At 36.6% G+C, this 23984-nt stretch overlaps 13 protein-coding genes across 13 annotated transcripts; 7 read left to right on the top strand and 6 right to left on the bottom strand.

Moving 5' to 3' along the window:
- Positions 1–22: 22 nt before the first annotated feature.
- FDP41_005895 (uncharacterized protein) lies at positions 23–2248 on the top strand (the record flags this gene model as incomplete). Its single annotated transcript, XM_044709469.1, has 3 exons — positions 23–452; positions 696–1581; positions 1717–2248. 3 exons carry the CDS (start codon positions 23–25, stop codon positions 2246–2248), a joined length of 1848 nt encoding a protein of 615 aa, XP_044559855.1.
- Positions 2249–2550: 302 nt separating this feature from the next.
- Positions 2551–3675, bottom strand: FDP41_005894 (uncharacterized protein; the record flags this gene model as incomplete). Its single annotated transcript, XM_044709468.1, has 3 exons — positions 2551–2659; positions 2758–3152; positions 3478–3675. The coding sequence occupies 3 exons, from the start codon at positions 3673–3675 to the stop codon at positions 2551–2553; spliced, it is 702 nt and encodes a 233-aa protein (XP_044559854.1).
- A 412-nt stretch (positions 3676–4087) lies between these two features.
- Positions 4088–5348, top strand: FDP41_005893 (uncharacterized protein; the record flags this gene model as incomplete). The annotated part of the gene is made up of 3 exons (XM_044709467.1): positions 4088–4302; positions 4560–5040; positions 5112–5348. The coding sequence occupies 3 exons, from the start codon at positions 4088–4090 to the stop codon at positions 5346–5348; spliced, it is 933 nt and encodes a 310-aa protein (XP_044559853.1).
- A 1334-nt stretch (positions 5349–6682) lies between these two features.
- On the top strand, positions 6683–9184 carry FDP41_005892 (uncharacterized protein; the record flags this gene model as incomplete). The annotated part of the gene is made up of 3 exons (XM_044709466.1): positions 6683–6844; positions 7144–7209; positions 7511–9184. The coding sequence occupies 3 exons, from the start codon at positions 6683–6685 to the stop codon at positions 9182–9184; spliced, it is 1902 nt and encodes a 633-aa protein (XP_044559852.1).
- A 218-nt stretch (positions 9185–9402) lies between these two features.
- Positions 9403–10476, top strand: FDP41_005891 (uncharacterized protein; the record flags this gene model as incomplete). Its single annotated transcript, XM_044709465.1, has 4 exons — positions 9403–9791; positions 9902–10085; positions 10131–10364; positions 10417–10476. The coding sequence occupies 4 exons, from the start codon at positions 9403–9405 to the stop codon at positions 10474–10476; spliced, it is 867 nt and encodes a 288-aa protein (XP_044559851.1).
- Positions 10477–10551: 75 nt separating this feature from the next.
- Positions 10552–11418, bottom strand: FDP41_005890 (uncharacterized protein; the record flags this gene model as incomplete). Its single annotated transcript, XM_044709464.1, has 1 exon — positions 10552–11418. One exon carries the CDS (start codon positions 11416–11418, stop codon positions 10552–10554), a length of 867 nt encoding a protein of 288 aa, XP_044559850.1.
- Positions 11419–11533: 115 nt separating this feature from the next.
- FDP41_005889 (uncharacterized protein) lies at positions 11534–12217 on the top strand (the record flags this gene model as incomplete). Its single annotated transcript, XM_044709462.1, has 1 exon — positions 11534–12217. The coding sequence occupies one exon, from the start codon at positions 11534–11536 to the stop codon at positions 12215–12217; it is 684 nt and encodes a 227-aa protein (XP_044559849.1).
- Positions 12218–12312: 95 nt separating this feature from the next.
- Positions 12313–13118, bottom strand: FDP41_005888 (uncharacterized protein; the record flags this gene model as incomplete). The annotated part of the gene is made up of 4 exons (XM_044709461.1): positions 12313–12467; positions 12521–12806; positions 12876–12907; positions 12974–13118. The coding sequence occupies 4 exons, from the start codon at positions 13116–13118 to the stop codon at positions 12313–12315; spliced, it is 618 nt and encodes a 205-aa protein (XP_044559848.1).
- Positions 13119–13327: 209 nt separating this feature from the next.
- On the bottom strand, positions 13328–14353 carry FDP41_005887 (uncharacterized protein; the record flags this gene model as incomplete). The annotated part of the gene is made up of 1 exon (XM_044709460.1): positions 13328–14353. The coding sequence occupies one exon, from the start codon at positions 14351–14353 to the stop codon at positions 13328–13330; it is 1026 nt and encodes a 341-aa protein (XP_044559847.1).
- A 444-nt stretch (positions 14354–14797) lies between these two features.
- FDP41_005886 (uncharacterized protein) lies at positions 14798–16141 on the bottom strand (the record flags this gene model as incomplete). Its single annotated transcript, XM_044709459.1, has 1 exon — positions 14798–16141. One exon carries the CDS (start codon positions 16139–16141, stop codon positions 14798–14800), a length of 1344 nt encoding a protein of 447 aa, XP_044559846.1.
- Positions 16142–17141: 1000 nt separating this feature from the next.
- On the top strand, positions 17142–20616 carry FDP41_005885 (uncharacterized protein; the record flags this gene model as incomplete). Its single annotated transcript, XM_044709458.1, has 4 exons — positions 17142–17451; positions 17503–17800; positions 17851–18451; positions 18502–20616. 4 exons carry the CDS (start codon positions 17142–17144, stop codon positions 20614–20616), a joined length of 3324 nt encoding a protein of 1107 aa, XP_044559845.1.
- A 270-nt stretch (positions 20617–20886) lies between these two features.
- Positions 20887–21982, top strand: FDP41_005884 (uncharacterized protein; the record flags this gene model as incomplete). The annotated part of the gene is made up of 3 exons (XM_044709457.1): positions 20887–21160; positions 21232–21842; positions 21890–21982. The coding sequence occupies 3 exons, from the start codon at positions 20887–20889 to the stop codon at positions 21980–21982; spliced, it is 978 nt and encodes a 325-aa protein (XP_044559844.1).
- Positions 21983–22158: 176 nt separating this feature from the next.
- FDP41_005883 (uncharacterized protein) lies at positions 22159–23883 on the bottom strand (the record flags this gene model as incomplete). The annotated part of the gene is made up of 1 exon (XM_044709456.1): positions 22159–23883. The coding sequence occupies one exon, from the start codon at positions 23881–23883 to the stop codon at positions 22159–22161; it is 1725 nt and encodes a 574-aa protein (XP_044559843.1).
- Between the last annotated feature and the right edge of the window lie 101 nt (positions 23884–23984).

Genomic DNA, 23984 nt, shown 5'->3' with positions numbered 1-23984 from the left:
ACAACATTCAACAACACAGAGAATGGGTCAAAACACCTCCACACTGGACACTCCATCATCATCATTATCACTCGGAGCATTGTCATCCTCGAAACAACCACCACATGTCGACATGTCCAATGGAGCTTCCTCTCATCATTCTTCATCCTCTCACCAACCACACACACTCACCACCTCTTCCGAAAACAACCTTCCTCGTAATCGAAAATCAACCACCACCACCAAACATTCTTCCACACTGAGTACCTCATCATTAAATAATTCTTCATCTTGTCATTCATTAACGGAGAATAGTATGAATCCACAACAACACTCACAACAACAAAATTCTGGAGTAATGATGATGGGAAGATCGATTCATTCTTCTTCTTCTTCGGTCGTTTCATCACCGCCGCAAATACAAACGACTCCACCCACGGTGAAGATTTTGTTATTGGGATTAAATGGAGCTGGTAGGTCATCGATGTTGTTTTATGAGTTCAACACTAATCATTGCATTGTGTGAATTTTTGATCATCAATGAAAATTAATTTTAAATGATATGTCACTGAAAATTTTTATAATGATCATGATGATGATGACCTCGCCATTCGATGTTGGTCATCACATGATTTCATGATAATCTCAATTATGATTTTCATAAATCTTTCAATCACTAAACCAATTGTTTCACACGCAAACACACATTCCAATAGGTAAATCAACAATCATTTCAAAACTCAAAGAATACATTCAACAACAAACAACTTGTGACGACACTTCTTCTCCCAATTCGGATCATCAACTCAACAACAAAACTTTTCGTGACATTATTCACTTCCATGCTCTCAATGGAATTAAACAATTAATTCTTGCATCAGAAAAATTAGATATTTCAATAGTTCCTCGTCACTCGGATCGAAAAGAAGAAATTGAATTTGCCATTCATCATTTGAGAACTCTTCACTTTTGTTATGGTGAACATGTGATTGTTCCACAAGTTGCAGAAATGATGAAATTACTTTGGGAACAACGAGGAGCAAAAGAAATTCATTCCGAATTTAAAGAATTTCAAGCACAGCAACAACAGTATCAAGAACAGATGGCTCAACAACAACATGTCACAAATGGATCATTATCTGTGGATTCTCATTCACAACAACAACATGTGGTTGATAATGAAGAAGAAGATGTCAAAGCAGTGGCTGTAAAACCTCAGCTCATCGTTCAAACTCAACAACACTCTTATCAACAATTCAATGCAGGTGAAATTAATTGTTTCACACTTTACAAAGATTTGTATAATTTGGATTATTTTATGGATCACATTGATCGAATTGCACAAACAGATTATGTACCAACCAATGAAGATGTGGAATATTGTCAAAAACATTTGAAAGAAGAAAAGAAAGGTATTGAAGAAATTGAATTTAATTTTAGTGGAGAACGATATATTATTTATTGTGTGGAAGGTCAAAATAATGATGGAAGAAAATGGCTCTTTCTATTTCAAGGAGTGGATATTGTCATGTTTGTATGTCCCATTGGAGATTATGATATTATACCAACATCACTTGAGAGACATAATGTGGTGAAGGAAAGGTATGTCTTTACAACATTGAGTTTAACACGAGTTGAATTTTTTACAACTCGAATGTGACAATTGCTTTATGAATGTTATATACAAATGTTCAAATGTTATGGATGTTATGGATGATATTCAAATGTTCAATTTAGTTTGAACTTTTTCAGTCGAATGTGTAATAGCAAATGGTTTCGATCCACACCCATTATTCTTCTTCTTTCAAAATGGGATTTATTTCATGAAAAGATTGCTCACACGAGTCTCAATGTATGCTTTGAGGATTACGATGGTGACAATTCTTATCAACACAGTTTGAAATTTCTTTTACAAAAATTCAATCATGTCCGAGATAAGGGCATGAAAAGCGTGAATACCAATATTTATCAACAATTCTTCACCAAAGACACACCTCATGAAGAGTTGGCCAATAACTTGGGAGGTTGCATCAAAGGTATTCGAATGGAACAAAAAGAACAAGCTAGGAAAGTCCTCAAAAAACAACAATTAGAGCTATCTGTTGGAGAACTCTCTCCTAATGTTTCTGACTCGATGTCGTCAAGTAATGGTTCACCCAGTTTAGGAAAATGCTTATCACCACAATTGGAATCTTCAGGATCCCCCTCAACAAACAAACACTCCCACAAACTCTTCTCTGGTCTGCTGAACAAGTTGAAAAAGAAATAAAGCTATTTTAGAACACTAGATATAACCAATTCACTCAATCAACAACAATTTCGCACCTTAACTGAATCAATGTTAATATTCACAAAAAATTACAAAACAGCAACCCAGACCTCAGATAACTCAACTAAATCAATGAAAAAGTGAACAATAATGTGAACATGCAATTTAATGAGCTCAATTATATACATTCCAAGTCATTGGAAATTCGTAAATCATATAGGAGGAAATGATTAGAGGATGAATTGGATTGTGGAATTTTTCAGTGCTTTGGATGATACAAAATCCAAACATGGAATTATATGTTATTTACAACATGTTCCATTATCTTGTTGTTTCTTTTGTGGAGTATCGTCAGTGATTGTAAGTCCACTCACTCGTGAGTTGATTCTGCTGTGAGAAGATGGCCTTGAGCTATAAAAGTGTCGAGAATGTTAATATTCACAAAAAAATTACAAAAATTTCAATAGTTCAATAATTAATATTAATTCATCTCTTATAAATAAACTTACGTGTCCTCGATGGTTAGTCCACTAACACCTCGTGTTGACATTCTATTTGATGAAGGAGAAGGAACATTTCCGCCTTGTGCTTTCTTTTCTAAAATACGCTTTGTAAGGTCCAGGAAGGCCTCTGCCACGTTCTTGTTTGCTTTAGCGCTTGTTAGTAAATGATTTGCTCCTACGGATCGGGCATATTCAAGAGCTTGCTCTTCCGAAACTTGTCGTTGTTTAATCATATCACACTTATTTCCAGCAATAGTGATAATAATATCATCTCCGAGAACTTTTCTCAACTCCATCACCCAGGTTTTAGCTCTCTCAAAGGTGTCTTGGTCTGTTATATCGTAAACTAAAAGCGCTCCATCGGCATTTCTATAATAAATTGGTCCTAAAGCATGGAATCGCTGTTGTTATTATAATGTTGATATTTTGATTCCAATTCGTTGATGATGATTAAATAAAAAAGCAACCCATTATGATGACGATGTGGTATCATCAATATTGGAATGTATTCGGTTTCGATTCAAAATTGATGTTGTCAATATGAGTGGTGCAAGTTCGACAAACCGACCACATGTAGTAATTCCACAAAGTTTTCATTGGAATGGAATTTCATCACCGTGATGCATACCACAACAATATTTACGATGAATTGGATTTTCAATAAAAGACCAATAATAATATATTATATTATAATATAAAATACCGATAACATGAATCATCACTCACCTCTTGTCCTGCAGTATCCCAAACAGATAAACAAACATTTTGGTCTCCCACTTTTAAATCTTTTTGAAGATAGGTAGCTTGTATCGTTGATTGTTGATGTTCATCAAACAGATCTTTAATAAAACGGAGAGTAAGCGACGTTTTTCCCACTCTTCCTTCTCCAAGCAACACAATTTTAAAGTTTTTCTTATTGCTCATTAGTTTTTCTTGAAAAATAGGATTGTTTTTGGAAACGATGATGAATGGTGTTGTTGTTGTTGTTCCGATAGGGGTGCCCACCACAAGGAATTTTTAGGAATCTCTCTGAAGAGTTGAACAATACGGTGATTCTATTTTTTTGTAAACTGATAAATATTTCGGAGATTCATTGGACAAGCTCCTCGTGCATTCCATCATCACTCCATTGGGCTAGGTGGTATAATTCACAAGTATTAAGAATACAATTTTCAAATCACTACTCGTTTACCTGTGTTTCAAAGAAAATATCAAATTAAACATTCATGAATCAAGAACTTGCCAAGCGGGAGATTTCAACCGATTTCAACCACTCCACAACAACAACTCCTTCCTCAAGAACCTTCTTTCCAGAGCACGATCACACACTCAGAAAATGTCTTCATTCGTTCCACCAGGAAAAGCCTTGAGAGAGAAAGCTCTTGAAATCCACACTCTTGAATCAAGCAAGAAGCAGCAGCTGCTAACAATTTATCGGGATGAAGATTTCGAACCCAAGACTCAACCCAAGAGAGGATCTTGGCTGGCCGAGCATAAGGAGTATGGACAAACGTTTACTGCTTATAAGAACACTCCTTTTAATCGGATCAAGTAAGTAGTAGTAAATGGATTTGGACAATACTTTTATGTTTATACAAAGGATTTCGTCATGATTCAATATTTGAAATTTCCATTGGGCCTTTGATACGACGTGCATCTTCAATTCTCACTGCACCTACTTTTCCACTTTTGAACCTGATTTGGCTTTGTATTCATTCTCAAAACGGAATGGTGAAATTTCGAAATTATGGTTGGCTTTGATGTTGCGAAAACTCCTGTTGATTGGTGACTTTTATTTCGGAGTCAAGAAAATCAAACCAGAACGTCATTTACATTTATCCTCTCGAGCAATTCTCAGAAGAGAATCCAACAAAATGTCCTTCACTTACAGTTTTGATCAAGTTTTTACAAGCTTTTTACTGTGGTGTTGAGGTTAAAGCGTTGAATTCCTCATTGACCAAGTCAGCACCTCAATTCACCACTCGAATGAATGGATCTGTGATGCAGTACAAAACAGGAGATATTTTGAATTATTTGAAAAAGATCATCCCCAAAGATGCTTATTGTGTGTTGGGCTTGACGATGGTGGACCTGTATCCGGATGAATCTTGGAACTTTGTTTTTGGAATTGCAAGTTTAGAAAATAGAGTTGGTGTTTTTTCATTCGCAAGATACCATCCTGCATTCTATGGTGATGATCACTTGTCTGATTTTGAGATTGAAAAGCTTCTTTTGAGAAGAAGTTGCAAAGTTGCTTCGCATGAAATTGGTCACATGTTTGGTATTAAGGTATGTGTTAATATTTGGTACACACACGAACGGTAATGAAATTTGTGTTGTGTTCATCACGCACTGATTAGCACTGTATTTTCTATCAATGTGCAATGAATGGTTCCAACCACATGGATGAATCTGACTCGAGACCACTCGAGTTGTGCCCAATTGATCTTCGTAAATTGCAATACTGTATTGGCTTTGATGAAACTGAGCGATACAACAAAATGTTGAGCTTTTTCAAAGAGCATGCAGATATCTTTCCAAGTGAAATATCTTGGATTGAGAAACGCCTTGAGAAGATTCGAGCAAGTCAACAGTAGTGATTCGACATCAAACTGTAAATTATTGTCCAGGTGATGATGTATTATTGATTGAAATAATATAGCTTACTTGGAAATGGTTGTCACTTCCCGAAAATGAAACTTTTTGTATTTCAAGTAACAATTTTGACAGAGTGATAACCTTCCATGTCACGCACTTTCGTGATATATCGAATAATAACCACATCTCTTTAACATGTACAGCATTGATGACTAAAATCAAGTAAACCTTACTGTCAGCAGTAGAGGGTTTGATGGATGTCTTTGTCAATTTTGCAATTCATTGAATTCATGCCTTTATAACATTCCACATCGACAAATCAGGGGAAATGGAGTTAAATCGAAAATAGATGAAGGTGCATCGAATCTTTTGTCTCTCCTTCCAAATACATCAAAACATTGGTCACTTTTGTACTTTGGTCAAATTGTTTTGACCAATGTCAATCGAGAAACGTTCAATTACCCTCGAATCGCTGCTGTTTGATAAGGTGGGTCATAAACGTGGACCTCGAATCACTGTTTGATATGGTCAGAAGATTCAAGCCGCACACAAAAAGCAACACACAAACCGTAAACAATATATTTGGTCAAATCAACAACATGCCTTTTCAAAGAGAGATAGAGATTACAAGAAGAAAATTGACCTTTCATCAGATTCAACAGACTACTGTCTCCATTCAAAAAGGCAAGATGTTTGTGTCAAAAACCTGTTAGGCAAGAGTCTTCGCATCATTCAATCACAATTCAAAATCTCCTGAACGACCCGCAAAATACCGCAAAGCGAATGTTATTTTTCCACACAATGATGTGATCCCAACATGTTAAGAGAGAGAGAATCACAGCTCGCCGCCACTTTGACAACGTTACGGCATCAACACAACTCTGTTGAATGGTTGTGGTGTGGGCATGATCTTGGTGAAACGTTAAATTCGTTTGTCTGTTGTCATCGGTGTCTCTGAAAGCGACAATCCGTGAGAGCACTTCCGAAACACTACACTTACCTCCGAGAGCAGCATGAGCAAGCCTTTCCCAAAATGTACTAACAATGAAACCTATTGGTGCAGCTTCACGTTAAATCCACGACGCCACAGCTGATATCTGGAAGATAATTAAAAAAAAGAGACATCATACACTCTCTAACAACGAGATATCAACACATACATACTTCAACAACAACACCAATCGACCATTTTGTGTGTGCTCAACTTGTACTGAATCATCGTTCATCTGACTGGCCACGTGTCTTATCTCACGTTCCACTTTCACTCTGCCCTGTTCATCACATTGTGATCCTCCTTCCCTGTATTTGAAACAACCACTTGAAATTCACAACCATGTCCATCACAACTGACTCTCCTACCACTCCAGTCATTGGAGATAAGACCAAACATAAGAACATTCCAAACGAAGACTTTTCCAATCAGTGTGTTTGCTGCAAACGATACAACCTTCATTACAGCAAAAAGTATAACATCAATGCCAGTAATAAGAGTGCCGTAAGTATTTTAAAATTGATAATATCCATGTGTGTGACCTTGAATCATGTCGCGGTATAAAAATCTCAATTTTCCTCACTTCCACAAACGCGAATACCTTTTCCTATTGCCTCTCTATTCCATAATTGCGCAAAATTGTACCGAACCGATCATGATCGTGGTGTAATTACCAAATGCGTAAATATATTTGATGTTGTTGAAATTTCATGAAATTGTATACAACCACTGTATCCACCTCTCAACGCGTTGATTACTTTTTGAATTCATACATGCAAACCTCACATTTTTGCATGGTTCAGTATGTGGCTGCATTCAAATTCGATGTTCCTCTTGGAGTGTGCTGCAATTCGTGCTACAACAAACAGGTAAGTTGGCCATTATCTCCCACAAAGCATTTACACCACCTTCTCCGATTCCACCTTCATAAAACCTTAATTCAAACATGTCTGCGCATGTGATCTTCCTGTTATCCAAACTGTTTGAACATTTGTCGCACAATTTTACTCGCCCAATTCCGTAAACCTTCTTCTTTTTTGGTCAAACGTTTCATATCTCTCTTTCAAAATTCATGATCATGAAATCATCCTACAACACTGCGACATGCATGAATGTGATCATGCTGCTCTCGTACACGTTCAACATGAACTATCATCATCACAACAACAGCATCGATACAACAAGAACCATCCCAATGCTGCATCAGAACTGAACCATTCATCATCAACAACCACCACCTCTCCCAATGCAACCACCATAACTTCCACTTCTCCTAACCTTCGTATCAGCTCTCCTCCAACCATTTCCACCCACAACAACAACAACAACACTTCTTCCAATCATCATCACCACGATGAACAGCAACAACAACATCAAGAGGAGAATGTCTCCACTCCAACTTCACGAGGTCGAAGATCATCCAACTTAACCTCCAACTGCCGAACACCCAAATCCACCACTACCACCACCTCAAAAGCTTCTTCTCGAAGAGGTCGTTTAGTATCTTCTCAGTCCAATACCAATCATACATGCATTCAAAGTCCTGACAGTGTGGATAATAAGACTCAACATGGCTCCTCATGGAATCCAGACAATAACCCACGCAAGAGAAAGTTGAATGAACACGACAATAAGCAATTCGAACAACGTCATCACGAAGAAGGTCCATTCTCATTGTCTAGTCATCATCATCATGGCAACGATCTCATCTACGAGGAAGAGGGTGCTGAGGATCAGATTGATTCTCTCTTCATTACTCAACAAGAGATGTGGACCAGCCAAGAACAACAACAAACACCACAAGAAGTGCCATCCATGCTCACCACTCCTTCTCATCCCTCTTACCTCACTCCCTCACACTACAATCAATACCTTCCATTCCATTCATCCACATCTTCTGGTAATACTCAACCCATTGTGGCTCAATCCTCTGCGAGTGTTCAAAAGCTCTTGGTGGAGTTGGCTCAACAACAACAACAGATCTATCATCATACCAATCGATATTTGCAACAACAACAGTCCATGCGAGCCATGAATCAGGTCGCTCCACAACCAGTTTCTAACTCTACATCTGCATCCTCAGATTCCGTTCTTCAATTACTGACCGAAGAGAATCAGACAGCTTCTTCCTCTGCAGAGTTTGATCCAACCACCACCACTGCCAATACCATGACTGCTCCGATGGTGATCCCAACCAACAACAATGGTACCTCTCATCAAAACATGATGCATCAACAACCTCACTCTTACTTTGTGGATTTGATTATGAACAATGGCGATAACAACAACACTAATACGTTCTCTTCCACTGCATCGATCGAGCCTTTAACAAAGAAGATGAAAACCTTATCACCCTCTTCTTCCTCTCCACCTTCCGCTTTTTATCCATTCCAAACAACTACATCTACTCAACAACAGGTTTCTCCAAACATGAGCTTCTCTCCTTCCACTTTATTCAATCCATTCAGCAGCTCTCTTCCCTATCTATCCCAACAACAACAACAACATTCAATTGGCTCTGATCCATCTCCTGCAGTCATGTTCCTTCTCTTCTATGATGACTCTAAGATCAAATCACTCTCCGATTATTCCAACATTCAAAACACACTCAACATTTCCAAAGTGTGTATGCCACGACAAGCACCTTACTCGTTGCTCGTGGAAAAGATTACGGAGAGAATGGCAAGTGAGAAGAAACTGTGGAATCAGAATAGCCTCAAAAGCCTTGTTTCCATCAAGATGAAGTTCCATCTGAATGGAAGCACTGTATTGATGAATGTGGATCCTAATAATCAAATGCTTCGATTTAAGGACAATGATGTCTTGTTTGTACATGTCATGTAAAAAGGGAGTAATATGAGAGGGAAGATTCTTTTTTTCGCATCATTTTGGTTCAACTATTATTAATCTTAAATACTTGTACAGTCAAAGTTATGAAATTGGATTATTTCATCTAATAAAACATTATAATTAGTTAACGTATGGTACTACAGTAATTATTAATGTGTTTAAAGAGAGCAAATCGTGTTAGAGGTTTTACAAAAAAAGAAACTTTGAAAAAAATGCAAAATTCATCCGAAAGCAACTCACCATCGTCTTTGAAACCAAACTCATCGAGCATTGATATCGCTTCTTCATCGGCTGATTCCACTCCTCCGATAGTACTAGATTATGCTGGTTTGAAAGAAAGAGGAATTACTTCGGGTTATACACGAAAATTTGCATCATTAACAGAGTTTTGGCAAGTTGCCGAGGCCGATTTCTATAAAAAAGCAACAGAATATTGGAAAGAGAAAGTAACCAATGATATTGATGGAATGTTGGGAGGTTTTACTCATGTTCACGAGAGAGACGTGAAGGAGAGCTCATCGTTTTTGAAGAAAGTCTTGAAAGATGTTACACCAGCACGAGAGGGAGAAAAACCATTCCTATATTGTTTGGAATGTGGAAGGTATGAACATTGAATTGTCTTATATATACATTATTATTTAATTCATATTTAATTTCTAAATAATTTTCACATTTAATTTTTAAACAATTTTGGAAATTTCAAATGATTAGTGGAAATGGACGTGTCACAAAAAATTTATTATCACAATACTTTGACTATATTGATTGTGAAGATGTTAATGAAGAGTTTTTGATAAGGGCCAAAGAAGAGTGCGCCAAAATTAAGGAAACATTTGCGGTAGGACTCCAAGAGTTGCATACTGTTTTCAAGGACACAAAAAAACCAAAATATCATGTAAGTGTTTGTCAAAGGCAGTTGATTTGTTAACATATTGGAAAGTGTGTGTGGATTCAATGGTGCAGTTGCTTCGTTACCGACCGAGACTTTATTAAACTTATGGAGCTATTCTATGATTTACTTTATGACGGAGGAATTTTGTGTTTCAAGGAAAATATTGCTGCTGACTGCTTTGTGGTGGACGAGGATGATGGATCCCTCACAAGGAGTAATGATCACTATTGCTACTTATTCTCTAAAGTTGAGTCTAAATTTACCTTAATTGAAAATGTCAAGGTATGTTACGTATTTTTCAAGTACTCTGAAATGATATGAAAATTGAATGAAGCAAAAACATTGGGAAAAGGGCCTCTTTGCTCTTCGAATGTATTGTTTGAAAAAGAAGTAATCGCTCTGTAAATAAATATTCATATGCACATGTGACTCATGTTGATCCTTTCAAGAGATTGTGAGCATAATAGTATTATTTGATTTTGAATGGAGTGGAAGAATGCAGCTCGAACTGAACTTTTGGGAATAGTTCAAAAAATTGCATAATTTCTAAATAATTATTTTCTCTCACTCCTCCTCCAATTAAAAGTATCACTTTTGAAGTGTCTGGCACATCACTGACTGTTTTCAGGAACCTCTGCAAGAGTTCTGTATTGTCGTTGTCATTCATAAATTGTTGAATAGAATTTACAGCTTTTCCTTTCAAATCTTCACATTCAAAATTCAAGCTCGTTAAAATTCGATCAATACCTAACTCGGCTAGGATTGTGACAGATTCAATTGGATCGCTCAATAAATCAAACGCTTTGTGAAACGTAATTGAAAATCGGTGTTGTGTGTGGTGAAGATCTTTACATGGCTCTTGGATGACACCTATTAATTCCTTCAATGCATTGACATTAATCGTAATTTTTCCATTCATCCTTCTCTCAATACATCCCAAAACAAATCCAATTTGTCTATTCTTCACTTTGTCTTTTTCTTGCATCAATAACTTTTTCATTTTCCTTATTTGAGTCTTCATTATTGCTATCGCTTCATCATTGTAACAAAATGAATCAATCATAGTGTTACTACTGGCAGCACTCGTTCCAAATTTTGTATGTAATTTGGGTCTAATCATTATATTTAAATTGGTGTGCTCGAATAGAGGCTCCGATAAGCACGCGAGAACCATCTCCTCGTGAGGTGTAAATCCCTCTGCTCCGAGCTCGGAACAAACTTCAAGCCTTTGACACTTGTTTTCCCGCACGGATTCGAGAGCCAAATCAAAAGTACTCTCATCCATACACATTTCTAACAAGATATTCGACCTTCTCTCTATTTCATTCTTCATCATGATGATGATGATTGGATTGGATGGAATATTGGGACAATAATTTTTCTTCTTAGAGAAAGTTTTATAACTGACGTGGTTAGAGCATGGTGGGCTTCTCACCGATCAAAACGAAAAAATGAAAATACAATACAATAAGCTTTTCCGATCCTCCTCCTCATCATCAACGTCGCTATTGATGATGATTCTTGCAACACTTTCTTTACTCTTGGCTCTAGTTTCATCAATTTTTGCTTTTCAATTTGATCTAAAAGCAAGAGATTATGTTTGTTTCCGTGAAGAAATTGTTACCAATTTTGATGTGTATGGAGAGTATCAAGTCGGAGCAGGATATTCTCAAAAGGTTGATTTTAGAGTCACTGATTCGAGAGGAAATGTTGTTTTGGAGAGAAAGAATATTAAAAAAGGTGATTTCAGTCTTGTTGCAAAAGAAGGAGGAGAGTATTCATTTTGTTTCTATAACAGATTGAGTTCTAAAGCCACCTATCATGAAGGATTGCGTCGCCGTATTACCTTTGATGTTCTTACTGGAACTGATACATATGATTATGAACAATTGGCACGAAAGGAACATTTGAAACCAATTGAAGTTAATCTCAGAATGATGGAGGATATTGTGCATTCAATCTATGCCGAGTACGTGTATTTCAGAGAAAGAGAGGGTGCCATGAGACGTACAACTGAGACAATCAACCAACGTATCACGTACTTGGGAGTATTTTTCTTTGTATTTATGGCTGTCTTTGCTTTTGGACAACTCTACTATCTCAGATCATACTTTATCAAAAAGAAGTTGATTTAATTATTTCACACCTTAGAGTGAATAGCGTCAGTACTGCTGCTATCAGTAATAATTTAATGTATAAACAACAAGAATAACTTATTGGAAAATTATTCTTAAACACCATGATGATGGGTGACTGTTTGGCTCACACTAGAAATGAGGATTTGCTTTTGAGCTTCCTTCTTCTTGCTCACAAAAGTTGCAGCACTATTCACCAGCCAAGAAAATGCTTCTTCGATACCTGTTCCTTCTTTGGCACTTGTTCCTTCTGTTTGTAATAGATAATTATCAATTATTGGTGTGAAAGGAAATCCCACTTACCAATTTTCCATTCTCTGTTACTGCCATCCAAGCTCAAAATATTGTGAATTTGTGCAAGCGAAACCTTCTTTTTGTCGACATCGATTTTGTTGGCACACACCAAGACTGGAACACCTGCGAGCTCTTTGTTGGAGACTAGATCCAATAATTCATCTCTCGCTACACACAATCTCTTGGTGTCACTTACATCCACAACAAATATAATTCCTTCTAGATTTTCAAAGAAGTATTTCCACATGGGTCTATATTTTCCAGCTCCACTCAAATCGAAAACACGGCATAGATACTGATTGCAGAAGTGTGATCCGATTGCTTAATGAATCATTCCATTTAAAAGCCAATAAGAACAACATACTCCATTTCTTGAGAATTCTTCAAGCTTGTAACCTAAGTAGTGGGTTATATCAAGGGTGACATAAATTATCCCAACAATTATTTTGAATTAAAATTTACCTGCTGTTGGGAGAACATTCTCTTTCTTTTCCGATGAGGGTTTGAGATGACTAATAATCGAACTCTTCCCCGAATTTTCTAATCCGCAAACAATAAGGTTTAATTTCTTTTTCCGAAGGCCAAGTTTTTGTAGTATGTTTACCATCTCGGGATCAACTGCTAAAGAATTGAACTGTACAAGAATGTATTCAACTGCAACTGAAACAATTTTTTTAAACCTTGTAACCCGCGTTCAATTACAATTCCATTTCTTCCATTTGAAATGGGGTTTATTGGAAAGATTCGTGTGTGGTGTCAAAAACACAAGTTAGTGGCAAGTGCTAGCAGTTCCGCACTCAAGCACTCAAAAGTCGCTTATTTGACAAGGTGAGATCTACAATTAGGACAAGTGTGATTGGTATTTTGTCTAAACCATTGGTCTAAACATCGAACGTGATACATGTGACCACATCCAGTCTTGTATACTTTCTCGTTTTTTTCAAATTCACAGAGACATATGGTACATTCTTCTTTCTCTCCTGAAGTAGGTGGTTGATATTTGATTTTAGTCAAATTATTGGACCTTACAGGTGCTGAAGGACGTTCATTCATGATAGATGCTCGTAATCTCGCTATTGAGCTAATTAGTGCACTAATTCTTGAAAGTCCATGAGAAGAAATGAATGGATGTTGTTGAAACAATAGCAATGTAGAGGGAATCATGGATGAAACTAAATCAATTCTATCATCAGTAGGAGAATTTCGCGATTGGGTTGGTTGTTGAACTTCTTCCTCGGTTTCTTCTAACACAATGGCATCATCTGCAGAATTTCCGTGATGTCTGTACACATCTACATCATCCTCAATCACTATGGGAGCATCTGCGCTGTTGTTGTCTCCAACGACTTGCACATCATCTGTTGTTGTGCTTGGAGGTACCCGCAAGATGTTGTTCATGTTAGAATTATTTAGCAACACACTCATGGATGGTGTCGTGTAATTGTGATCATTGCTTTGAATTCTTCTGGTTTGTCTACTTGGCTCAAAATCTTGAGATGATGAAACTTGAGAAGGAGTTTGAAATTCTTCTTCTTCTTCCTCAATAATTCTATTTCGGTGTCTATTCGTATTGTTTCTCTTTCTTTTACTTCCTCTCTTGGAGGAATTCTGACGTGTCCGTGATGATGATGATGATGGTTCCGATTCTTGCTGAATATCTTCAAGATGTAAAAATACATCAGATCCGTAGTTGGTGGTTTCGTTCTCTTCCGTTCGTGATGTCGGAGGCAAAGTAGTATGATTTTTCTTTCTTCGGGAAGTTTTCCGTAGTTGTTGTTGTTGTTGTTGAGAAGACGAAGAAGATGTGGTGATTCCTGAAGATGAAGAACGATGAGTGAGCATTTTTTTTCTAATCTTGGAATTTAGTTTTCTCGAATTGATCGAAAGCTGTTAACAACAACAAATTTGCGTGAACAACAAAATTGTTTGAATAATAAATTATATGACAATTTGTTGTCGATCTTATTCTCGATGATTCACGACCACATCAACAACAACAACAACAAAATTTATCAAGTTTGAAAGAAACAAAATTTTCTGCTATAATATCTTTCTTGTTCGAGAATTCCCATCATGAAATATTTATAAGAGTTGACACCTTTATTGCTGTCATTCTTTTCAGCCAATTCTGTCAAAGAATGATTGTAAGGATGCAGTTCGTGATCCTTAATTTGGTTTATGCATTCAATGAGGTTTCATCCTCATCACCTAAAAGATAGATCAGCAATGACAAACCATTAATAGGCAATTTGTTGTGGAAATATTTGATTTAATATAAAAATACAGTTAGTTAAAATTTTGTGAGATCACTTGTGTGATAAATTGTCTTCCATTCAAATTGTAGTAATCTGTGTTCACAATATTCAATTTTGAATTTGGAGCAGATAACTTAATCCATTGAGGAATACTTCCATAATTCATTTCAGCCAATTCTCTTACAGAATGTGGTTTCTCAAACAAGCCGTCGACCATCATGCCCAAATTAGGCGTCAGTAAAATCTGTGAAACAAATCTTCGATCCAAATGGGATCTAGCAGTTAGTTGTGACAAAATTTCTTGATACAATGCAGACATTTGTTGCTTATTAACCCAAGGTGTCGAAATGGATGAACTTGCAAAAAGTTTGTACTTGGATCCATATTTTCGAATGATTTCTTGATGATTGTAAAAGATGAATATTCTTGAACTCGAAGATGCATTCCAAATGGAAGTGAGTGTGGCATTAGTGGAGATTGTTGATGGATCTATGATAGAGCCACTTCCTAATATTTCATGTGTCATGTTCAAAAATTCTAAATGATCCATCTCATTATTAAATCCATAAATATGATTAATATCAAGTGTGACAACTTCATATGGATTTTCTAAATGAAACTTTTTCACTTGTTCAAAAATTGTTGAAAACTTGGCACTCAATAATCCATGACAGGCCCAGAATTTGTTATTTCTTATTCCATCCGAACTCTCAGCTTTGCACAAACGAAGATCCAAATGTCGAATTCCATGTTTCAATTGCTGCAAAATAGAACATTCTTGATTTTTAAACCATGGAGCAACAAATTGCTTAATTCTCTCAGGATTCACACCATACATCTTAAACAACTTGGCCATTTGAGGAATCAACATCATGGTACTGTCATAATTGACATCGACACCATACTCTTGATTCGAGCTCACATTGTACGATGCACTGTTGTGAGTGGCTGGCATTTTCAGTTGTGAAAGTGACACTTCTCCAATTTCTTGCCTCAACTCTTTCATCCAACTTTGTGAATTGACCATTCTTAAAGTTGGAGTTTGCAAATTCATGACAAAATTGTCCAGAAGTGGACTTGTTTGACAATCCAAGTAATCATTTAAAAAAATGTTTGCTGAACGAATGCGAGGAGGATGATGTGATGACGATTGACATCGATCCAGATGTGGTGGTGGTGGTGGATTTGAGACCATCATTCGTGGATGGTTATTATTATTATTGTTGCATGACTCCTCTTTCAGGAATGACTTCAAATGATTCACTCGATGAGAAGTGAGCTTTTGTTGAATGGAGGAAGGTATTTCAATCGAATCCAAATGTTGAAGGAATGAAGGTCGAGTTCGAGAAACATCATCTTCTCTCTGTTCCGACATGTTGTTGTTCAGGGAAGGTAGCGATTCTAATTTTAGCAATTCCAAAGAATGAATGGATTGAGTCAAACACAACAGCAGACCTAACAAACAAGCGAAGAATGACGACGACGACGAGAGGAAGGTCATCATCATGATGATTGCATTTCTCAGAGGCGATGATGATCTGGTGGTACTTGGCCATCCTTGGTGGTGGCTGCGGCGTCGAGTCAAAGGTATGGTGGACGTTATTCTTGTGTTGTGGATGGTCGTCATGATCGTCACACTCTTCACCGGTGAAGATTGGTGTGTGTTTTTTTGAAAGAACTTTACCACAACGCACACAACGAGGTGAGGTACCCAACGATCGTGATATGAGAGATGCTGTCGTTGTTGTGTGATTCAGCTGAATCCATTCGCAAAGGTTGTAATTAGAGATGGCTTTTGCTAAATGTGTATGCCCATTTCCATAATTGAGTATATATTCAAAAAATTGCAATGTCAAACTGTTCTTTGAAATGGAAGACTTTTGTGTCGTTCATTTTCATTCGATACAGTAATACACAATTTGAAAAGGAGGTGAGGTACGCTCGAGAATTGAGAGCAACAAACTCGCATTTCATTGATGAAATTCAAATAGATCGGATTTTAGGATTGTATTGGATTGACTGAAAGAGAAAGTTCAATCGCTGGAGCACCAATCCGATCCAATCTCTGTCGATCCTGGTTAATTAAATTACTCACAGCACGCATTGTACATGACACACCAAATTATTGTGGAGAAACTTCAGGTACTCAGAAAAGTCAATACCATCATTTTGGAGAACACGGAAAGAATAGAAATGCATTCGGAAAGAACATTGGTTATCTAAATCCCTCTTCCTTTTGTTGAAACATGGTCATCAAGTGGTTCATGAATTAGTTTAAGCCTCTGTCATCTATCATAGATATAGCAAGACTGAGATGTCCTTCCCGCCAAAAAATACAATTTCCTCCCGCTTTCGAAAATCATTAGGAAAAAAAAATGAACAAGAGGAGAGACAACCGCGTTCATTTCATTCGATCGAGTCATGATGGAGGCGAAGCGGGATCAGGAGGAAGCGGTAGTACAACAGCATCAACATCATCACCGACCACCACTGAGGTCATTCCATCCATCGCAAGTATTCGAAGACAATACGAAGAACGGGTCATGCTTCTTGCCGATGGCTTGACTAAGATTTTAAAAGATTTACAAAATGATAAAGTCATATTACAAATGGATAAAGATATAACAACGGCACCACATGTGAAGGAACGAATACTCGAAATAATTAAAGAGGCTCTCAGATCGGGTAAGTTTAGTTTTGAGCAGAGTTCGAACTAAATCAAACTTCTGAATTAAGAGCAAGAAACTGTTATTCAGAGATTGATTGAGGAAATGTCAAAAGTAGAAAATGAGCTCAAATTAACAAGTGAAGAGTTTTCAAGGTGTCAAAACGCGCTCAAGCAAGAGTCGACCACTAGGGCAGAAAACGAGAAGAAAATTAATCAACTGAAACTAAAACTAAAAGATCTTGTGTCACTGCAAGCCAAAACCGAAGGATCTAAGGTTAACGATCTGTATGAAAAAGTTTTGAATTTGGAAAAGGAACTTTCTTTGAAGGAAAATGAGTTAAAAAAGAAGAAAAAGTCCCTCTCAACGTAAGTATTGGCTACAGTGATGGTTTGATATGTATTTACTCAATACATAGAGAAAAAGAGGAAAATCGACAATTATTCGAACAAATACAACAAAAAGAGTTGGAGATGAATGAGCTGCGAAGAAAAATAGAAGAATTGGAAATAGAAAAAGAAGAACGAGATGAAATCATTGAAAAACTCGAGCAAAAAACCGAAAAATACAAGGAATCTTACAACGAAGAAAGCAAAGCAAGCAAAATAACAAGTAAAATGCTTAAAAAACGATTATTAGAAGTTGAAGAGCAATTGAAAGAGAAAATTGAGCAGTCAAAGGAGGCCAACAACATTGTTATGCGTGTACAAGCTAAAATTATCAAATATAAGGAGAGATTTGAAGAGACAGAACGAAAGAGAGAAAAATTGGAGCAAGATCTGAAACGACTCAAAACAGATTCTGATGAATGCTTGGAAAGAGAGCGAAAAGCTCATAACGAGTTGCAAGCAGAGTTTTCGAAACGACTCAATGAACGATTAGTAGAAAGCGAAAAGAGAATCAGAGACACTTATGAAAGCAAAATATTGTCGCTAGAACGGGAGCTACATCAAAAGGAGGCTTTGGTACAAAAATCACAATTCGATCAAATTTATCAACAACAAATGATTAATGGAATGGTATGTATTTGATTGTTCACTTCTAAATTGACGATTAACAATTCACTTAGAAAACTCTTCAACCTGATCAAGTCGACAAAATGTTGGAATTGTACGAAAGCAAGCTCAAAGTGTTCCAGAAAGACTACCTTCCACGTTCAGATTACGACAAAAAGGTACAAGAGCTTGAAACACGATTTGCTAATGACAAGAAAGACATGGAAAAGAAGTTCGAATACGAGTTGGACTATAAACTCAAGGAACTGGAACAACGAAAGCAAAAAGAATTTAACAATACACTTTCAAGTTTCAAGCAAGGAGCAAAACTTATGGAAGACGAACTCATTGAGGAACGTAAAACAACTAAAAAGCTAAAGAAAGAAATTCTCGCAAAGGAAGAGGAGATTCGAAGCGCAAGGGAAGAAATCAAGTCCCTTGAAAAGAAGAATATGCAGTTGAGTAGTTATCTGGATGAGTCCAACAGAAACATTGACTCTTTGAGAGATTACATTGATAAGCAAACGCACGAACGAAAAGAACTGGAGCACTACTATTCAAGAATGGCAGAAGAAGTCAAAATGATAAATGGACAATTAGAAGAAATGAAGAGACATGCTGAAAACTTGGACACGATTGCTCAACAAAAGAAGCAAGAAAATGCAAAACTCAAAGAGGCTCTCATGTCAGAGACAAACAAAGTGGAAGAATTGGCAAGTGAAAAACAACAACTTGCGCAAGAGATGGATGTTTTAAAGAAGGAGCACAAAATTATGTCAGACACAATTAATTATAGTTTGGACAACATTCTGTTGTCACTACCATCCTCTGATTTCAGAAAATTCAAGATGGCATCCTCTAAGATTGATAACATTGAAGACCTGTCAAAAGAGCTCGGTAAAAGTATTGAAGAATTTAAATTACATCTTTCGAGAACAACTCAAGAGCTGAAAGATAAGCACTCCAGAGAGATTAAATCTCTTGAAGAAAGTATCAAGAAAAAGAAACAAAAAGAAAATCTCGTCGAGTTCAAGCTTCGAACAGAAGTGAGCAATTTGAGAAGAGAACTTGATAACCTCAAACAACAAACAATTCTTTCTCTGTCTGCATGGAAACAACAATTTCAAACCTTTACAGATAATGTTCTCCAAAAGAGTTATGAGGTTTCCTCTCTAAAGGACAATGAACTGATGAAGAAGAAGCAACAATATGAAAAGGAAGCTGCTGAATTGAGGTACAGATACGAAAGAGATAACCAAGAGCTGTCAAATGCATTGATACTTAAGGAAAATGAGCTCAATCAAAAGATTTACAGTCTGCAAGCTGAGCTGCGAGATGTCATGCAAGACAAGTCTGCAGAAATCGTTGAGAAGAACAATTATTTGAAGAAAGTGGAGGATTTGAAGAGATTTGTTAAACTAATGGCTGAACATGTGAATATTCCTTCAGATATTACTTCAGGTATTCTTTCACAACATACTGACATTGTGGAAAGATCAATGAACCACCTCTCTACTCTCATGCTCAATTTCACAAAGGAAAGAGAGCAGCAAAGACTTCAACTTGAAAGAATGGGAGAAGACATCAATAACCTCAGATCTCAAATGGCAATCAGTGAGGACTCTTACAAGAAACTGGAAAAAACAAAATCTAGGCTTCAACTTGAAAATGAAAAGTTGAAAAATTTATGTGAAGAGCGGTATGCAGAAATTGTGGAGAATTTGACCCATATCCGAGATGAGGTTCAACTGTTAGAAAATAGATACGAAAAGGATGTAAAAGATTCAACAATACGAGCTAGGGAATCTTTTGAAAACCAAATTAAGGCCATGACAGAAACATTGAATCACAGTGTCGAGAGTGTAAATATGCTATTTTCTGATAAGGAAAAGTATGAAGTCAACGTGACAGAAATAAGGAGGCAGTTAGAAGAAGCAAGAAGAGAAAACGAAAAGAAATCGTCACAAATTCTCGAATTACAAAAACAAAGAGACCAAGAACGACAAGAAAATTTATCTCTCAAAAAAGAAGTTTCGAATCGTGACAAGACCATTTCCCAACTTGAACGTGAAAAGGAATATTTGAATCTTAAAACTTCAAAATTAGAAAAGAAGTCGAACAAGCTCAAAGAAATGATGAGCACCGTTGCTGCTTCTGCTGCAAATTTAGATGTAAATATTCAACAATAGTTTTTATTTCACACACACACTTTGAATACATGCCAACACGCGCGTCGTATGCCACCCTAAGTTATCTACCTTCAATTCTCCTCCCCAGTGCTACTCTGATTCAATTCTTATTCAAATATTATTAAATATTCAGAATCATAATTATTGTTCATCTTTTTACAAGAGGTTGAAAAGATTTTAATGAATCTGTTCATGTCTAAAATTCCAATTAATTTCAAAAAACAAAATTTTAAATTTTTGAAAAAAAAATTCATGAAAAAGCATTCGTACATGGGTAGTCGCGTTTCTTCTTCAAAAATATCATCATCCGATGGTTCCGTTCCGAATACGTTATTGGAAACAACCAATGCAATACAGAAGGATCATCGTGTTGTAGATCCAACTACAGTCTTGAAAATTAAAGAAGATATTCTGCGCCATGCAAAGCGATACTCACATCGAGAATTTATGGAATTGCGGAATTTTGAAAAATCTCTTGAACCTGTGGATTTTACAACGGCATTGAAGAATACCAATAAGAATAGATATGGAAATGTATTGGCGAGTACGTTGTGATACTGTTTTTTTATTCTTATCCTATGACTAAATTTGAATGTGTGACATGATCAAATTTAGATGAAAGCACAAGAGTCATTTTGGAAAATGATCCAGAATATTATGTAAATGCAAACAATATTCAAATTGGAAATGAAATTTTGTATATTGCTGGACAAGGACCTCTTCCACAAACAATTTATGATTTTTGGCGAACGATTATCGAAAAGAATGTTTCTGTCATTCTCATGCTCAGCAACCTCATTGAGCAGTCAAGGCCAAAATGTGCTCAATACTGGCCAGATCAAACAGGCATTCACACACAAACAGATATCAATCAGAAAGAACAACGAGACATTCTAATACAAAATATTAAGGAAGAATTTGTTGATAATGAAGAAATTATTCACAGGTTGTTGGATGTACAATTTAGAGAAGACCAAGTTCATAGAGTGCATTTAATTCATTTTACAGCATGGCCTGATTTTGGAGTACCAGATTTGACCTCATTTCATCATGTGGTGCGACACGTCAATTCGGTGAACACTCAAGGATCACCTATTTTTGTTCACTGCTCAGCGGGTATTGGAAGAACAGGAACTTTTTGTCTTGTTGATTCAATTTTGAAAGATTTCTACAAAACACATTCCTTAAACCCAACACAAATTATGGAGAGAGCCATGTCCTTAAAAGTAAGTACTTTATTATTGATTGACATTCTTATTCTATTGGACCACAGAAACAAAGATATGGTATGATTCAAACTGCAGAGCAATATGACTTTGCGTATCGTTCCATTGCTACCATCATTGGTAATCTCGCTCACCAATAAACATAATTATTATTTTAATGCTCAATGTTCTTCCTTACCACGATAACATTCCGATCTGAGCGAATAAGGTTCTGAAAAGCTTAAGAAAACAAAGTGGTTGGGAAGTCACTAAGCAAATCAAAACGCAATTTTTCGTTTCTCAACCAAACTCTTTTAATGTTTACGAAACATGACCTTCACTTCGTAATTTGATCTTTTTGTACGAACCTCTTGAATACTTGCGGGTCGTTTAGAATCTTTTTTACCATTTCTTCATTTAAAATGCCTTCAATGTAGTACAGCTGTTCCTTCTTTAACTGGAATAGAGGAGGGAGCCAAAACGAAACCTTCCATTTGCACTTGTTATCTTTTGGGACAATTTCTTTAAATTTTCCATTATATTCCTTATATAGTGCCCACTTTTTATGACGAGCAGCATGTTGTTGAGATGATGGTTGTTCTTGAGAGAGTGCACTTTGTTGTGGATTATTCTCATATGAGGCACCACCAGCCTGATGTTGTTCTTGTGGCGAGGATGAAGAATCTCTCCAAAATGCAATTGTAAGGTTTGCTTGTTCGTTCGAAAAAAAAATCGCATCTTTAAATATTTGATCCTTCTTGTCGACTTCGTTTTGTGCTTCAATTCCAACATTGTTAGTTAAAGCTCTTAATACTCTTTCATCGCGATGAAAATAAATTTCAACTATGCTTTCAACAAGGCTCTTACTTTCATCTTCATTTGTACATTCTAATAAAATCTCCAGTATGCTCTGCTCTCTATTGTTTGTTTTTAGGAGTTTCCATACAATATTTTCATACGTAATGGAATCAGTGATTGATTCGTGCTCATCAAATAAACAAAGCCAATAGAAGAAAGCGTTAATAAAACCAGCAAGTTTTGACAACAGATCCTCAAAGTCAGATCTTTCTCCATTGATTCTATCCAAGTATATCAAAAAAAAGTCATGTTTAAGTTTCTGGACTTGATCGATTTCATTCTTAAGGATAGAATGAATATGTTGTCTTGAGATGTCAATTCTAAACTGTGTATGGTTGAAGAAGGAAATTCCAATGGCGCCCCCAGTGGCAGCGGCAATAGCTTTATATATTTCTTTAGATGTTTTGAATGAAAGAAAAACCATCGTTAGAACAAGGCTCATTAGAACGTATTCAAATGTAATAATAATATCAATGTAGTGAGTGTCGTAAAGTTTGTAGTGATCAATAGATATCATTGGAAGAACACAAATTAAGATGGCAATAAGCCATGTCCAAATACGTTTCCGCGGGCCCTCTTTGAATGAATGATTTTCTTGATGAGCTTCTGGATTGGTGTTAACTTGATTCGAATTCATGGATTCTTGTTTCTTTTCTTCGTAATATCGAGTAGAGTCATGGTGTTGAGCGGAGTGAGGGTTCTTCATCATTTCGCTATTACTGACATGTTCCACTGCTGGTTTGGTCGTTGCTTGATGTTGGTCAAACGGTTGGTCAATCATGTTATTTTGAGGCGTCTTTTCTTCATCCTTTTTCTCATGGAGTGTGATCTTCGAAGTGGAACTCATGGACGTATCATTATGAGTGGTATTGGAATTTTCATTGCTGCTCCTATCGTGATCTGTAGTTGTTTTTGAGCATGGAGATGTAGCCACTGCATCTTTCTTTTCTACAGAGTACATTGGAGCATTTTCAGTGCGCGTTGGTTCTTTGGTGGATTCCTCATGAACATTAGATGTTGTTATCTTTTCAAAGGAGATTTCTTCAACTGAGGATACATGTTGGGTGGAAGAACATGGGTTGATACTTGTGTTGACTTGAGTGGGCAAATTCTTTGAAATCACATCAGGTTGAAAATGACCTTCGTTGTTTTGTGGACCTGTTGCACTAAAGACATGGCTGTGGACCTGTTGCACTAAAGACATGGCTGAGGTGTGTGGAAAACAAACGTTTCTGATAATACACAATGGGTTGTGGTGGCTTGGATAACCACAAAGTTGCTCTTCTTAACATTTTTTTTAAGTCT

The sequence above is a fragment of the Naegleria fowleri genome, assembly GCF_008403515.1.
Source record: "Naegleria fowleri strain ATCC 30894 chromosome Unknown tig48, whole genome shotgun sequence".
Classification (NCBI taxonomy): Eukaryota; Heterolobosea; class Eutetramitea; order Acrasida; family Naegleriidae; genus Naegleria; species Naegleria fowleri.
Note: the sequence above shows the minus strand (reverse complement) of the source record. Positions and strands in the feature narration are given on the sequence as shown.